This window comes from Mytilus edulis, chromosome 12, assembly GCF_963676685.1.
Source record: "Mytilus edulis chromosome 12, xbMytEdul2.2, whole genome shotgun sequence".
NCBI lineage: Eukaryota > Metazoa > Mollusca > Bivalvia > Mytilida > Mytilidae > Mytilus > Mytilus edulis.
The window spans coordinates 53,392,066-53,411,188 of record NC_092355.1 but is presented as its reverse complement, the minus strand read 5'-3'; the positions used below and the strand labels follow the sequence as shown (position 1 = coordinate 53,411,188).

The 19,123-nt window shown below is 32.1% G+C and overlaps 1 protein-coding gene across 1 annotated transcript; it reads left to right on the top strand.

Moving 5' to 3' along the window:
* The first annotated feature begins 902 nt into the window (after positions 1-902).
* LOC139498783 (uncharacterized) lies at positions 903-14,456 on the top strand. The gene is made up of 3 exons (XM_071287334.1): positions 903-970; positions 10,522-10,746; positions 12,678-14,456. The coding sequence occupies exons 1-3, from the start codon at positions 908-910 to the stop codon at positions 14,349-14,351; spliced, it is 1,962 nt and encodes a 653-aa protein (XP_071143435.1). The 5' UTR covers positions 903-907; the 3' UTR covers positions 14,352-14,456.
* The last annotated feature ends 4,667 nt before the right edge of the window (positions 14,457-19,123 follow it).

Below are 19,123 nucleotides of genomic sequence, written 5' to 3'. Positions count from 1 at the left end.
CGAGAAGCAATCTGCCTTTTGTTGTTTTGTGATAACTATGTACTTTTAAAACTGGATATTCTCACATACTAATCATAATGTTGAACCATTTTGACAGACAGTTTTATTTTTTTCGTTAATTTGCCTGTGTAATTAATTAAATTAGAATATTTATTGACCTTTCAGATGTCAGAAGACAGTCTTCTCGATTGAATGTCTTTCACAATCCGTTACCAGAACTTTCATGATCGTCTCTCAATACTTGACCGCCGTTAGATATTCCTTCACGATCATTTCTCTCGTTAAACCGAATGACACCCGTGAAATTGCCATAATCAATCTACATGTTGTACACCAAGTCTAGTTTATTTACTAGTATGATTGTTCCGTGAGACCTACTTAATTTTTGAAAAGAAAATCTAAGAAGATCAATTTTATATAAAGAAGGAATCCGATTATTCAAGTATAGTTTTAGTATTCAATATTCGGTACTATAGCCAAATATAAACGAGTACTCTTTGACATCCCTAGTTTAAAAAATGTATAGCTGAATATATCATGTATATCATAATAACAAAAAACTGCAACAGGTGTGTAAACCCTATAATCGTAACTTTTGCCTGATATCTTAATAATATCAGCTCAATTGATCAATGTGCCTCATTATTAACAAATATGTCTATCCTAGTGAAAAATCGTTCCGTAAACAGCCTAAGAATATCCTTAAATATTTGCACCTAATATCAAACACGACGTGACATAGGTCACGCACACACGTAAACACAACAACAGGTAACGATCTAAATAAACACAGTATTTTTCAGTCTGATACTATTAATAGAATATGTTTACCTTGTTATCCAATCAAAAAGCCTGTTGACGAATTCAGATCTTATTTATTGAAATAAATAGTAGAAAATAGTTAAACATGTGTATTTTGTTGAGGAGTATGAAAAATCCTAAACATTGTGCGGATTTATCATTATATAGGGTAGGACAATTTTATATTTATTTCCTGATTTTGTTTGATATGATTTTACAGATATTTTCATGCATAGGAAGTGCAGAAATTGATAGTAGTATGGCGGGATATTTAAAATGTATATACTTCTTAAAAAGATTTGGCATCATTTTTTACTTTGACCACAAGTTATTCTCCAAATCTCTACTATGAATGTCCATAGTATAAAATCATTCAATGTTTTGAAAGTTTTTTCCCGAATGATTTCAACAACAATGAAATGCTATCCCTTGAAATTTGTATAGCGAAATATGCTATCCGTGATAAAAGACAACTCTTAAAACATAGCGAGGGCAGTGTTGGAATGATATCCTATTTGAATTTTATAAAGTTTTGTTTTCAATTAATACAGTTGAACTATCAGTATCCGAAAGTATCGTCAGCGAGGTAGATAGTAATGACATGATGTATAATAAGCATTGCTTAAATTTTGCGTTTTTAATTGAAACATTATTTAGAAAATCTCAGGCATTAACTCTATCAGCCGAAAGTGACCTTAGGGAACTTGTCCATAATTTGTTAGTCTGCTTTTTGTTATATAGATGTTTCGGTTGTTATACACCCTTCCTTGGCTTTTAAATAAATCCAGAAGGTTTTTGTTGGGATGCATGATGTTTCCTTTTTGTCTCAATAAATAATGTTAAATGTATATCTATTTATAAAAGAAAAAACGTATTTCAAATGACTGTAAAACATGCTAAGATTTAATGTCAAACAATTAGTTGCAATGAGGGGGATTATTAAACATGCTATATTTTAATGTTAAACAATAAGTTGCAATGAGGGGTAAAACATGTCACGATGTTAAATAGTAAAATCACAGAAATACTGAATTCCGAGGAAAATGCAAAATGGAAAGTCCCTAATGAAGATCGGACTGACGGTTACAGTTATATTTTGCTTTAATGCAAGACAAATGTGCATCCTATAGATTTTATAGCTTACTTTGCGAAATGGGGTTTACTCATTGTCGAAGTCCATACAGCGGTCGAAAGTTGTTAACTTTTATTTAATTTAATCTCTTATGAAAAGTTGTCTCCTTTGAAATACTAAGGCTTTTCTACATTAGGAGTAGATTACCTTAGCTGTATTTGGAAAAACATTAGGAATTTGGCCTTTCTAATAATTTTTGATTCGAACGTCACTGATGAGTATTTTGTAGACGAAACGGGCGTCCGGCGAAAATATGAAATTTCAATCCTGGTATCTATGATGAGTTTATTTGCAAACTTATTCATATTTCTTTATTTTCAAAACTCTGAACAACCAAAATATTATCCACGTGGTAGTAAATGAAATGCGCATATCGTTCAATGTGCGTTCCGGTATTCTATAATGACTAAAACGTCACTCCTAAGAAAATTTCAGGAAAAGTGACCTTGGCAGATATCATGCAAATTTAATGTCGCACTCGTCGCTAATCTTAAATCATTCAATCGAAAATAAAATGGAGAGGGGCGATGATCAGGTGAGTCGTTGGATATGAATTACTGTAAACTACTTTTTTTCGTGAATACTTTATTTCGCGTTTTACTCATTTTTACCCATTAATCAAAGATCAAATTTCGCGGGTTCAAATTAACATGATGTTGTTAATTAATAAAAGATCAAAATTATCTTACATATTTCCGATGATTTATATCAGCGTTTCTTTTTATCCCTGCCCGCATACCGCCTTTGGGGGACATTGACTTACTAGGCGTCCAGCCGTTAGTCCGGTCATGTTAGCGATATCACGGGTACAACTCTTGTCAGATTTGTATTAAACGTATCAGTGGCGGATCCAGAAATGTTCTTAAGGAAGGGTCTATTGACTGCTTTAAGACGGGGCCCTCTAAAGTCATTCTGACTTCCTATATAATCAACCAAATGTTTCCCATAAAAGGGGGAGGACCGGCCTTTACCCCGGAATCAGCAGAAATGCGTATATTATAGTTTGATATCTGCAATATATCGGACAAATACTAAAATGGTGGACGATCGACTTCCGTTCAAAGAGTAATGCCCCTTGGAAATATCAAGTTTATGGAAAATGACATTGTTAGCTCTGACGGGTACAATTCTTGATAAATTTTATATCAAACCTATACTATAGATTAATATCAGCCATTCCTAAATCTAAAAAATGGAATAGTTGGATTTTTATTCAACACTACTACCAAAAAAACCATTTAAGTTCATAAATTGGATTTTTTTATGTCCCACCTACGATAGTATAGGGGCATTATGTTTCTGGTCTGTGCGTCCATTCGACCGTCCGTTCGTCCGTTCGTGCATCCGTCCGTGCGTTCGTTCGTCTTGCGTGCGATTAAAGTTTTTGTTCAAGGTAGTTTTTGATGAAGTTGAAGTCAATGGCAATCAGCATCCTTTTTCGACAATGAAATGTATAATATTAAAAAAATACAGCTAGTATATATAAGGTTGCACATATGCATCATCTGTAAGGGTTCGACACTTTATCAAGGAAGACCACCCTGAACAACTGCAGTCCATTTCTATGAATGATAAAATTTAAGAAGAAATATCCATTTTTATGAATTGTAAAATTCAAAGTTTATTTCATATGCTGACCAAAGTTTCAAAATTGCATCCTCATCTGATACGATACGGTGTTTAAGGTGAAATTGTATTATAAATTTTACAGCATAAACAATCTTGAAACTTTGATTATAATTTGTTATTTTCATATTTTGGCGTAGAAAACAAACAAAGAAACATATGTGATTGCATTTGATTTCAAAATGTATATTCAGAGTTATCCCGCTTTGTTTGCATCAAATGATTTGATTGTAATGACTCTTATACAGTGGTTTAAAGTTACCTTAACATCTTACTTGTTAGACAATCGCCTAAAATTCTATTACATTGGCAACAATGTTGTGAACAAGTCAACAAACATATTAGTAAAACTGTCAAGTATTGGTATACAGCAGTCAACATTATTCTATAATCTTAATCACTATAAAACAAAGAAACACAAAATGGCACACAACAACCTAATTGCTGAATTTATAAATAGTGCAAGCAGTTCACCTATTAAAATATATTATTTTTGTGTTGAGTGTTAGAAGGGTGTTGTAATATTTATTTTCATGCAAGAGAACATTCTAGATATGACTGCAATAATCAGAAGTAAAAATCAATGTGGTTTATTCCCCAATCAAAGAGCTAGTGAATTTGATTGTTCAAGACACGGTAAATGTTAGCTGTCTCTATTCATGTTATTAGTGGGATCCATCTAAATACGCTGGAAACATTACGTATACCTTTTGCATATTATGTCAACTATATTTTTAAAAACAATTTCCCTTTGAACATTTATGTTATTGAGAACCAAATCATTAGATGCACCTCTGTTTTGAAATATTGAAAGAATAACTTAATATTTAGGAGCTTTTCCTTTTAGAAAATTTCTTATTACTTGTTAAATTATCGACATTATTATAATCTTATCAGGATCAAATAATCATTGAATAGTGTTGAATTACAACTCAAAACATGCATGCATCTACCATTGAACAACCGAGAATTCGATATATACATTTAAAAGCGACAGTCAATTCCTTTGTTAAAAAGATACAGGAATCACAAACATCGAAAATAAAGACAAATAACAATTAAAGCCAAAAAATGCGTAGCTATTGTAGGTCACATGACCTCCTATTTTCATTGAATGCCGTTAACACCTAGATACTTGTATACTCATAACAAAAATTTGTTCTGGCTGTTTTGTTTAGATTCCTATTTTTTTTTGTGGTCCTCCGTGTTTTATGTTTTTATCTTTATAGTACCCCTTGTGAAGTTGATCAAAACCACTTGGTGTATGCAAATGAATCGATTTTGAATAATTCTATCTATAAAAAAGAAGATGTGGTATGATTGCCAATGAGACAACTATCCACAAAAGACCAAAATGACAATGTGTCTCTCCTAGGATATCATAATCATCAGTTTTCTTTTAGATCACATATAAAATCTCCAATTACTAACTAACTAACAGATCTTAAACATGTTAAAGTAGAACATTCTTAATTTAACACATTTGGTTTCAAGTTTTCTTCTTTTTTGCTCTTAACATTTGTTGGGTTAGAGTGATTCATTTAAAGCAGTTTTTTAAGAATGTTAAAAAGCATATACTTCTGATTTCAATCCTGGTATCTATGATAAGTGTATCTGATACTCTGATATCTGGATATATTTTATATTTAGAAATATTTAAAAACATTTAGAACCTGTATATACCAATTATGATACTCTTGAGATAATTGTTTTCAGTGAATGGTCTTTTTTTCACATCTTCATTTATTATTAGCTATTTTTTCTCAAATGAATATAGTTGAATATTGAACTTCTCCAATCAAAATCCTCATTAAACATGAATAAAATTTCCAAATGTTTGTTAATAGAAAATATACTGTGAAATGTGATGTCTGTCTGAAAACACAATAAGTTATATGTGTAGCAATATTGTCAACAGTATAATAAATGTGTATCTAATTTATAAGGATATACCTGATACTAGATAGCAACTTAGAAAGTAGGTGGGACCCAACCAAAAACAAACATAACTTGACCATGTTATAAAATTGTACATGATACACACCTTTTTTTAGGACGAAAGACCTTAATGTTAGACCTAATAGAAGTCCCTAGTCAGGAGCCTCTGGCCTTTGTTAGTCTTGTATTATTTTTAATTTTAGTTTCTTGTGTACAATTTGGAAATTAGTAAGGCGTTCATTATCACTAAACTAGCATATATTTGAAGGACGCCTCCAGGTGCGGGAATTTCTCGCTATATTGAAGACCTGTTGGTGACCTTCTGCTGTTGTTTTTTTTCTATGGTCGGGTTGTTGTCTCTTTGGCATATTCCCCATTTCCATTCTCAATTTTATGACAAGAAAACCAAGAAAAATAGGTGGACAGTGGGAAAAAGGGGGACACTAAAAGTAGCAGTCAGGGAAATAAGTAATGAACACACAATGTTTGAGAAGACAATTAAGGTAATATACGTTTACAGTATCTACATATGAATCATCTGCTGAGCATTACACCTTCGATATGTTTCGCCATCTTAGCCTTTGATGAGCATGGGTTCAACTCATGCTTATTTGTCTGTTATTCTTTTCCAGTTAGTTCCTGGACACATGGTAACGTTTGACCTTTTTCTGTTAATCTTAATCTGTCGAATCCAACATATTTGTCAAAAAAGGGTAAAAAAAAATATTGAATGCCGTCAAATCAACTAAGGATGAGCTTGTATGTTCATGTAATAGCGGAGGTAACAAAAGGGCGTTGGGCGGACATCAAGTCTTAGTAACGTTTTACGCTGTACATCTGCTCAGCAAGTGAAGCTTGTTTTAAAATATGCGATTATGCTTTGCCACAAACTTTCCAAAATTACAAGGACCATGGATGACATTGTGTTTTTCCTTGCGAGTGTGCCATGTGCATTTGACACAAATGTACCTCCATACATTTGTAAACATAAACAATATCCCTTCAAAGGAGACATGTATCATGTATATAGGGACGTATGTGGGAGTATTTCTAGGAAATTTGCATTTTAAAACAGATCAGGATGATGGACAGCGCCATCATCCGAAGAAAATGGTAATATATCATGGTTAATGCAATGTTAAGCTGTAAAATTATTTGAGTCTGCAAAATAATTAAATCGAATCTTCTGAAAGCTTCTATCATATTGAATGTAAATAAAAATGTAAAATGTGTCGAAGTTAGACATGCTCTTTTGTTGAAGATTAAATAATAAGTTAAGATAAGTTCAGACATATGAGACAAAATTGGTGATATTTTGTTTTGTTCACGTTGTTATTATTATTATAACATGAGTTATTTCCCTTTCTCTAGGATGGCACACACTATAGTTTGCTTTATTTTAATGGTTTGAATGGTCTGCATGCTTCTCCTTTAATCATACTCCTGCTCACGCTGTATATATCTCCCGATTGATACGATATTCCAGTGTTTGTATTTCCTATCATAATTTATTTGATAAAAAGTTGCTTCCCACAAGGAAGCTATTAAACAATGGTGAAGTTAAGACATCCCATCGTAAATTTTATGGGCACCATTACAAGTTGGTTGACCGTTATGAAACGTTCGTTCCACAGATGATAGAAGTTATGTTTGTAATGTTACAATCCCGCCCCCTTTTCACAAATTTGACCTGCCAAATTATAATTGTTACAGGGTTTAGACTAACATGAGCAACGTGACGGGTGCCAGATGTAAAACAGGATCTGTCAACCTTTCCGGAGAACGTACAACACCCCAGTGTTAGTCTGGGATCATGTTGCTTAGTTTTCAGTTTACTATATTGTGATTTGTATGCTTTTAGTTGTTTGTTTATCGCTTTCTTTTCCAGCCAAGGTCGTTTGTTAATGTGGTTCATAATTGTTTCTCTTTTTTTTTACATATATGTTAGACCGTTCGTTTCCCTGTTTGAATGATTCATGTGATACTAAACAAGTAATTTTTGGGACCATTTATAGCGTGTTGTTCAATGTGAACCAAGGCTCCCTTTTAAAAAACCGGACTTTGCCTTTTTAATGGTTTACTTTGAAAAATCATGGCTTGGATTGAGAGTTGTCTCATTGGAACTTATACGAAATCTTCTTATATTTATGTAGTTGTCAGTTTATTTTCGATTTATGATCTAGAATGTTCCTCTGGTATCTTTAGTCCCTCGTTTATAGACAACATGCCTGCCTCTTATTGTATCTTGTGTTTCTGTTTTTCGTAGTCAATCGTGTTCTCTTCTAATAACATTTATGTTTTCACGATTTCAAACTTAGGTACCACAGGTTAGATGCAAAGAACAAAAGTGGAATCTGTATATCTTTCAAAAACAGCTGAGTCCATTTTCATCCAAGGGGCAATTTGGTGCACACATCCTGTTTAGTGCAAATGTTTGTTTGCCTTTTTGTTTTTTCTTGTATTATAATTTCTCTCAAATCTACGATTGCTTTTGGTTGGCCTTTTCATATGATGTAGTTTTGTCCTTATAAATAGAATAATTAAAAACATTATTTACAAAACACTGAAATAGATATAACAATGCAAGCAGGAAGACCCAACAAGAAACAAAAAAAACCTACCCATTTTATGAAATGTCACAAAATAAACACGTTAACCGCTTACAGGAGGTATGCCGTTAATATTACCACTTAACGCAAAACACAAAAATATTTGACAAAAAAAAAAAACTTAAAATGTGGACAATGCAAAAAATGGACACTAAAAGTAGCAATATGGGTAATAAGCTTTGAACGGTTAATACAGATATTTCGAGAATATGACAGTTGTTATTCATTCGTTTGATATGCTTGTGGTTTTGATTTTGTCATTTGACTAGGAACTTTGCGTTTTGAATTCAGAATTTTTTTATTTTACTTTTTTTATGTGAATTAATTTTACTGTATCTACATATTTAGCATTTGCATTTAACCTTCATTATTTTTCGACATCTTTGCCTTTGATAAGCTCTAATTTGTCTGTTGTTCTTTTCCAGTATGTGCCTGGACACATATTAAATACGTGATCTCTTTCAGGACATCTTAAACTGTCTAATTCAAAATCATTTGGAAACTTTTTAGGATTGAGAATAGAGTATTTAATGCAAATAAGCCAATCAAGGTTGATCTATGACCTAGGTAACCAAAAAGCATTTGCCGCACATTAAGTCTGAGTAACATTGTATGTTTTGAATCTGCATAGCAAGTGCAAATTGTTTTTAAAAAATCAATATTGCTTTGCTTTCAACTTCTAAAGTGTAAGGACCATGTACCTCCATACATTTATAATGATAAACAATAGATCTCAAAAGGAGACATATTCATTGCATAAGGAAGTATGTTGGATTATATCTATGACGTACTCATTTTCAAAGTCAATCAGGATGATAGACACGTCCATCATTCGGATACAATGGTAATATATCATGGTTAAAGAAACGCAAAGCTGTAAATAATCTAAGAATTCTAAATGATTGAATTTCATCTTCTGGAAGCTGCTATTACTAGATTGACTGGACGGGGTTTAAGAAGTTCGCTTATTGAAGACCAGTCCATCTATAGACAGGAGTTTTTGGAATAAACTCATCAGTTATTTGTCCCATGTCATACATTTAGTCCTTTTGTATATGCGTTTTGTGACACTATTCAATAATAATTATAACGGCAATCATCCTTATCACACACATCTCCAAATAGACTGTCCTTATGCAAATTAAAACAAAAGCTCCGCCCGATCAGTTGAAATGATATTGGTAATACCATATGCCATCGAAAATGTTTAGTGTGTCGAAGTAAGATATGCTTTTTTGTTCAATAAAAGATAAGTTGTGATTAGTTATCCGTTTAGAATTAACTGCTTATTATTTGACTGCACATTATCAGCAAACTTTACAAAAATTTTCTGACAAAATTGGATTTTATCAAAAAAAAAAGATGTTGTATGATACTCAATGAGACAACTCTCTTGACAATAAAAAAAATATATTCAATCAAGAAAGACACCGTAAGAGACAAAATACCAAATACCAAAGATACATGTAGCAATCAATAGACATCACTAAATTACAGGCTACTTCTTTGAGACAGAAGCATATGGAGTAGGATAGAAAATCCTATATATTTCTAAAATTTTTATTTATCGATATTTAGTTGTAATATAAATTTATTAAATTACCCTTGGGAACTATGTACCATACATTATCATTTTTAAAAGAAGAAAAAAAAACCAAGTCAGGATCATCTATCCTTTGGCTGATTTGTATAGTATTCAATTTTAATTCGTTTACATGTTTAGGAGTTTAAAGGGACGGCCATTTTCACTGAGCCAATTTGTGTTTTGGGACCAGCTAAAGCTCTGGGTGCAAGATTTTATCGCTGTGTTGAAGTCTAACTAGTGGCTTTCGACTGTTTTCAGCTATTTGACCGGGTTGTTGTCTCGTTGTCACATTCTCATTTTACTATCTATCTCAGAACTGATGAGTGGGATGTTTCGTTATTTTTAGTTAGGTAAACATAAAAATCAGTTAGAACTCGTGATTAAAATTAAGGATTAAGGATTATTTTGGATGTTTTTTGGTTCATTGTGAGCATTATATAATGTGTCTGTAGCTCTGAGTTGAAAGCCAATCAGCAAAATGAAATGATGTATAATGAAATGATTGACTGATTATTTCATACATACAGTCCCATTTTATATGATCGCTGTTCCAAGTACACATCTCTCATCCTCCTACAAAAGGAGAAATAACACTGAAATGAATCTTGTTATTGTTAGACAGAAGGAGTATGCGATGACAAAGACGATACAAATGTAAAAAGGAAACTAAAAAAAGAAACACAAATAATACATAAATTTGTTTGGGTAGATAACATTTATACAGTAAGAAGATACGTTATGAAGGCATGGTAATACGGTTGAGCCATGCATGATAACCTATCAAAATGAATATCTGTATCTTCATTAATCTGGTGTGTTTGTATTTTTAGGATACATCAGATATGACAGTGAACGATGATTCAACGTCGTCGAAGATCAAAGGGAGACGACCAGGTCGACCCTCTTCAAATATCAGCCCCAGACAGAGACAGGAGCGAAGCAGAAAAAGTGCACGAGAATGTAGAAATAGAAAAAACGTTAGATATCAATATTTAGAACAGTTAGTAAACATCAAGGAGAAAGCAGTCTATAAACTAAGAAAAGAACTTGAATTGGTAAGAATTAAACTAAAATTCATCTTTTTTATAAACCAATTAATTCAAAGGTTCAGATAATGATATGCAAAATAAATATACAAATAATGAACAGACGTGGTTAGATTCTAAATGAGACAACTATTATCTAAAGTACAAGGAAGTGGATGTAAGCAATTAAATGCAAAAACGTATGGCCTTCAACAATAAAAACAACTTATACCGTATAGTTGGCTATCAAAGGTTAAACAAGTTTGCTGGCGCCAAACCCTCCCCTAACCTTGGACAGTGGTGGAACTTTACAACATAAGAACAAACAATTACAATCAGTTGAAAAGAGCTTAAATCATCAGATCGATAAAAAGCAAAAGGCATGTGAGTAGTCGAAGTTACTGACAGCTAGTTCAGAGAAAACAATAACTCATAAAAAATTATGTATTTAAGACATCAACATCAAATGGACAAACAACATTTCACAAAACACAACATAGAAAACTAAAACATGCGCAACAGGCACCCTGCCAAACCTACGGGTAGTATAAGGTACACCGGAATAATAATTATATCCTGCTTAACATGTTTCAACCGTCGTGTTGCTCAGGTTAGTACAAACCTTGGAATAAGTCTTATTCGGTAGGTCGTAAGTGTTTTACAAACCGTATTTTACATGCCATATTCTTAATAGGAATCAACTTTTTGTCATGTTATTTATCTCCATAATTTTGGAAAGAAAATATAAAAATTATATCAAAATAGGATGATTTCAATACAAAGTGAAATAAAATTAATATAACTTGGCAACAATATACAAGAAAACATTATTTTCGTGACAGAAGTTACAATTTAAACCTAATAAACATATAAATAAAAACAGCTGAACTTGTTTTGAGTTCAAAGATCTAATTGAATGCAGATGCATATAGTTAAAAACACAATTTCTAAAAAGACAACAATCCTACAGAGATAACAGAAACGAAATTACACAGAAAATAATAACTAATAGGTCACCGTACATACATATTGTATGAATCCTATTTTTATTGTGTATTTTGTATGGTGATATATGTGTATTGATGATGAATAAATATGTTAAAACTAATGTATGTCTGTTCTTCAAATTAGGTGTTGGGAAGAGATTAATTTTTCATATTTTTGAGATCTGTGATTATTTAAAAAGACAACTTACCTGCTTATTATCATTTATTTCATTGAACATTTTAACTAATCGCTATTACCAAACACACAAACTAAATGATATCTATAAAAAATTTATATTGGAAACTCTCTCGCTTATTCACTCAACTTTACCTTCTAACATTATTCTAGTTGTTACCGAGTATGATTACAATGTAAATCTTGAGTAGTAGAGCACATTCAACAAATGTTTACATATTACCATCCCTACTCAGGAATGTTTTAGTTACTTTTTTATAAGTTTGTCCTGAGAAAGTTTGGGATTAATCATATGTTAATGGTAAAATGTTAATAATATTTTATAACATTAAAAAAATATCGTGCTTCCGAAGTTCGTTTTAGATTTACCTTTATCATTCTTGCTAAAACCTATAATTAATCATGTTAATTTATACGAATCTCATGTTTAGTAGTTGTCGTTTGTTGATGTGGTTTATAAGTATTTCTCGATTCTCGGTTTTTTTTATATATTAGACCGGCGGGTTTCCCGTTTGAATGGTTTTACACTAGTATTGTTTTGGGGCCCTTCATAGCTTTCTGTTCGGTGTGAGCCAAGACTCCGTGTTGAAGAACGTACTTTGACCTAGGTTTACTTTTATAAAGTGTGACTTGGATGGAAACTTGTCTCATTGGCACTCATACCTCATCTTCTTAATCTATGTTATACATTTACCGTTGTTGTATTGAATTGCTCTGAACTTTAATTTTTTTCTATGTATCTAGAAACAGTAGTTTGAACTTCATTCTTTGTCTTACAGCATCGAAGGTGGTGCGAAGAATTAGACAACGGAGTTATTTCAGAAGAATTGGTGAAAGGATTGAGTATAGATCCACAAAAATCCTCACAACTGCCAACAACTGAACAATTTGACATACCCTTACCTAGACAACGGTCATTAAGTTTGCCAACCACATCGAAGTATCAAACATGTAATTTGGGTTTAACGTCCGTACCAGGTATCCCGAAATCTACCGCTACCAAAGATTCGAAATTATATAAACTTTTAACAGGACGAATGCCCTGCACACAATCGTATTCTCCAGAGGATACTGCTAATGAGTTTCATTTAAATAGGACTAACTCACTTTCCTCAGGAGACAACATGCGTCATCCATATAAGACTCGGTCACATTCCAAAGAGGGCACATCAAATATGCGTCATCCATATTCGACTCAGTCAAAAACTGCAGTGGAGTCATATAATATGTGTCATCAACATAGTGAACTACCTCTAATAGAAGATACATCAAATGTATATACTCAACAACAAAATGGATCGATATTCGATAAAGTATCCCCAACAACTGCACCAACTGAAAACCAACACACAGCTTCTTTTAGTTCTTTTACAAAATTTGATACAAAATCTCAAGAAAAAGTGCCTAACATTGATAATTATAAATTGGACCCAAGCTCTGACTGTGAAAACCTCTTAGTTTTATCAAAAGGTCATAACACCTATCTTGCAAGTCGTAATACGAATCAATCAGCAGACGAATGCAATATTCCTAAAATCCATTCTGATATAAACTTATTAAATGAAAAGTCCAATGCCGATGACACGTCATCTGAAATGGAATTTGTTGATTGGATATTAAAGAACCAATCCAATTTATCAAGTGACAGTGCCTTAATTGAATCTGCCCGTCAATTAGAAGATACAGCAGTCATGGTAGATATATTTTCGGAAGATCAGCTAGACGTCGCAGATATATCTCCTGTTCAAATTGATATGGTGTATTCTGAAGATAACAATATTGATACCTCAAATAACTTAAATGTGAATTTAGCTCAATCATTTCATGAAAATATAAAAATAATAGACATCGAAGCTCCAAAAACTGTAGAATCATTGCAAGATAATGTTTTACCTTCTCAAACATTACATTATATGAGTACTTTACCAAACATGTTAACCCATCCGACATATTCATCAAATCCATGGCAACGTTCGACAAGTGCAGATTGTAGTTTAACAACAAGCAATAGTATGGATACCTTAGTATCAAAGTCACACCCTTTGAGTGGAACTTTTAATCACATAGATCTATCAGCAGCGGTATCCAAATCAAACGCTCCAAGTATGTTACACGGCGTTAACATTCAATTTGATCAGTCACGTACAAGTGAAAACTTCAAGGAATCAAAAAGACAAAATGTAAGTTTAAATAATCTAAACCAAGTAGTGATTGCGTCGGCCAGTACAAGCTGCGAAATACTTCCAACTTCAGAAAATCCAAGTTATACAAGGGCAAATAATGAGGAAGTAATAGATACGAGCTTACATCCTCATTCAGTGAGTGAAGAAATTCGACATGATACTGGGGCAACTCTCAAACGTTCCCACAGCGCTGGAGACACACCACATCCTAATGTTCAAAATAAATTTCCGTTTTTGTCCTTTGTACTTAAACAAGATGATGAAATATGAGCAATAAAAATCAAACGCTACGATTATTGACTAAAACGTAATAAGAAATTCTTCATTTAATTATTTAGAAGTTTTTCAATATGTGTGATTACATTCGTTCTAACATTGAAAATACCTTTCTTGTTTGTAGAATTCCTCCTTACAATTTATTTTTTATTCAGACATTTATTTTATTGATTACATAATAATCATCATGTAAAACAATCAATAAAAAAGAATAATCTTGATGTTGAAATATAGCAAAAACGTTTGAAGCGACAACTCTTTATATCATGCACAAAATTTCACATACAAATCTTGGGATATTTAAAATGACTTCATTTAATTTTCCTCTCAATGTGCACCATTAACACGTTTGTATTTATATTTTTCTTAAGCAATATAGTTGATGAAAACGTTATTTTAATGGTCTGATACCGTCGTCATATTTTTCAATGAAGGAACTGGTCGACAAGAGAAACTTCTTTCTTTATGAGAACTATAGATGCATAGTAGTCATATGTAGCGAAATTAAAGAATACAATGCTACAAGAGCAAATATGTACGAATATCTAAGTACAGGATAACTGTATATTGCTAAATATTTTTATGGTCATGGTACTGATATAATATATTGTATCGTGTAGTCTTAAATAAATCATTTGAAATAACAACGCTTTCAATAATATGGCTGTATTGTTGTGTTAAGTTTTGATTGGTGAAGGAAACTGGAATAAAATAATGTACTTAAAGAAAACCATCGCCGTTCTGCAGGAAAACTGGCTATCAAAAACATGAAAACAAAGTCGAACACGCACAGAAATGAATTCGTCCATACAATATAAATGTTGCCAGATTATTAAACACTGTAAATGAACTGTAATTATGCTGTTGACACAACCTACTCATTTTTTTATAAATGCTACAAAAAATTAAAAAAAAAAGTATATTAACAATGTTAAACATAATCACAATTATAGAAAAACAAAATTAATTATTTAACATAATGATGTTGTGTGAGAATATAAATGTCAGAAACCTTCTTAAACATTAACCAGGTCAGTGACCTTCACAAAACTGTTGTACGATACACATCTTTAAACACACGACCAACATGTGATTCTTGAATCGGGAACTATTAAGACGGGAAAACGAAAAGAAAGCTGTATAAGGAAAAATAACAAAGAAAGTAACATTAGCACAGAAAGATAAAATGTTCCGTCGAATGAAAAAAGGAAATTATGAGTAGAAGGATAACCACGGACAACTCAAAAATATACACGCATATGAACTTTGGAAAAATAGCATTGAGAAATTGAACTCCTTCACAAGACTAAGATTAATCACATTGGGACACATTGTAATACCATTAATCATATACTTATATCTTTACTTGTGTACAAATATATCAAGATACCTTTTAAATTTTATTATATAAAAAAGTATTTAATCATATTAGTGGTATATGATCGTTTAGATATGAGTAGAAGCTATCTGTAGTGGTATCAATGAGAAGTGAGTGGAAGCTATCTGTAGAGGTATCAATGTTTACTGACAAAAGGTAAGCTACTGATTGTAAGAACGTTGCACATGGTTAAAAACTGCTTCGTTGAGGAAGCACATGTTAGTTAAGAAAAATGTATAATTATATTGATAAAACAATTCTATCTGAATCAAAAGCTGCTGTGAAGATTTCGGTAATCAATAGTTCACGGGTTAAGGTGTTGAATTTATTAATGTTTTTTTACGCTATACAGTATATATGAGTTTGATTGTCACTGTGTTACCTTTCGCTTCTCTTTCAGACCATACTATATGAACGATATTCCATAATACAGCTACAATATTCATATTTCTTATTAAGATTATAACACTATGTTGACTGGTGTTCTCCTGTTTTGACATTTGGACCTATTATGTCTGTTTGTTTTGTTCGTACAAAATAATGTCAGTTTGTGCGACTGTGCAAAGCGAGGCGTTTAGCTCGCTATTAGAACAGGTTTATCTACCATTTTCTACATAAGTCAGGAATATGGCAGTTGTTATCATTTAGTTTGATGTGTTTGAGCATTCGATAAGAGACATTTCTTTTTAATTTTCCTCAGAGATGGGATGTTTTTCTGAGCAAATTGTATCAAAATCGTTTCTCTTTTCTAAGCTAATCTTGCTTTTTTTTAAATCATCCTTTTTATCATGTAATTTTCTAATTATCGAAAAAAAATTGGTGACGATATAAAAAACGATGATGCGGTATGCTTGCTCAACTATCTACAAGATACCAAATGACAGAAATTAACAACTTTAGGGCACTGAACGGCCTTCAAGAATGAACAAAGCCCATGCCACTAAGTCAGCTATAAAAGACCCGAAATTGACAATTACAAGCGAGAAAACTAACGGACTAATTTACGTACAAAAAATGATCGAAAGATAAGAAAAACAAATATATAACTCATCAACAAACAACAAACATTGAGAAACAGACTCATGACGTGGCCTTGGACAGCTTAGTTGGTATTCTCGATTAAAGAGAATGCACAGGATACTGATCTTAACTGTCTCAAAAACTAAAAAAAATGAGTCTTTGCTTTTTGGTTGATAATACATTTTTACTTTGTACGTTCAGTATGTCAGAAATAGGCAATATTTTTTAATTTTAGTTTCTTGTGTACAATTCGGAAATTAGTATGGCGTCCATTATCACTGAACTAGTATATATTTGTTTAGGGGCCAGCCGAAGGACGCCTCCGGGTGCGGGAAATATCTCGCTACATTGAAGACCTGTTAGTGACCTTCTGCTGTTGTTTTTTCTATGGTCGGGTTGTTGTCTCTTTGACACATTCCCCATGTCCATTCTCAATTTTAATATCCATATGTTGATATATAGCTGCTAATTTCTGTGCCATTTGGTCTCTTGTGGAGAGTCTCGTTGGCAATCATACCAGATCTTTTTTTTCATAAATATCATTAATGAATTATATAAAAAGAAATAACTCGTTGTTGTCTCAAAATACAGAACAGCATGAACTTCATGAAAAAATAAAATTTAGAATATATTAACTATGAAACCAATGCTACAATTTGTTTTTAACTTCCAACACAATTGTCACTAGATATTTAATTAGGGCGACAGTAGTACGTATTAGATACAATAAAATGGTTTCTTTGTTGGTAACAACCGTTGTCGGATAGTTTTTCTGTACGAGTAGTCAGGTGAAGGTCCTAGGAGATAGCAATTCAGTAGAATTGAATTCGATACATACGATTCAATAACTATATCAATATATTAAAAGAATGAATTTCCTATTTCATTAGTGAATGAAATATTATGAAAAAATGGATATTGTCTCGTTATTAGATATAATATATAGGCATATATTTTGGATTTTTGTATTTTAATTTTTCATTCTTATAGGTTTTTATATGTCTCTAATAGTAGTGTTGATAAGGATTAAACACGTGTCACAATATGATCCAATCACAGCTTACCGTTCAAAATTGATGACATAAGTGATTTCTCCAAGATTTGCTTCCTTTTTGAACATATATGAAACGGACATTTTTTATATATTGGATTAATCGTGCATTGGTGAGTTGATAGGGATTTTATCTTTTGATAAGATTTTTTTTAATAGATTCTGCGTACTGACGTTGTGTATCATCTTAACAAAGTGTTATATTTTTTTTCTTTGTTCTATTATTAATATTACTTTTACCTTTTTCTGTGATATCCATTTGACGTGGCTCGGAACCGTCAATGTATTTGTATTATCTTTAATTTTTGCTGGTTTGTTTTGTATGTACGACTTTTTGTGTTTCTTTGGTTCATATGACGTGACTCTACTTTTAAAGATCCAGCCAATGTGTTATTATTCTATTATATGTCAATATGTTATTGTTCTATTGTAAAGTTGAAAATACTTTAAACGACAAAAATTGTTTTACTCACGTAGGAGTATTAATCATATGTGGATTCTTTTCAATTCTAAAGACCATCTGGATAATTTTAAATCTCGGTCTGTTTCTGAAATTATTTTTAACATACCTATTTATTTGTTTACCCTGTATACCACCATTCCCAATGTGAAATTATATATATTTTTTTTAAAACATTCTATATTTATATGTGACGTTTACATTTTATGACGTTAATCTCGCGAAACAATGCATGTGGTTTTTAAATTTGATAGATGATAGATGCTTTTTGTGCTTTTTTGTTAAATATTTGATCGTTTTGAGATTGTGACACAGTGATGACTGCTATTCAGAATTTTTGTGATTTTATTTTTTTCATAAAAAGTGTCCGTTTAACAACCAAATTGTGTCAGTGTAACACCTAAATAGTGTCCGTGTAACAAATACAAAGTGTCCGTGTAACAAGTAAAAAGTGTCCGTGTAAAAAGTAAAAAGTGTCCGTGTAACAACCGTTAATTGTTTTTCGTTTCTATAGCTCTGCTGGGGGTAAAGTCGTAAAAACCTATTTTCCAATCGCGTGAAATTAATTGACAGGTTAATCGTCTCCTGTTATGCATGCTTCATTAACTATGCGAATCCAAACTCCTTCAAAATTGTAATATTGGGGGTAGACTTACAGATCAGAACTTATATTAAATGTTTTAAGACTTCCGAAACAGGTCACTAATGAGATGAGACACTGACACATCGTATTGGTCAATATAAACTATTGACGGTCAAGCAATCAATCAACTAAATACAATGGTACAAGTGTTAAAAATCAAACTTTCTATGTATATTTCGGAGTTTAGTATGATGTCGATTATCACTGAACTAGT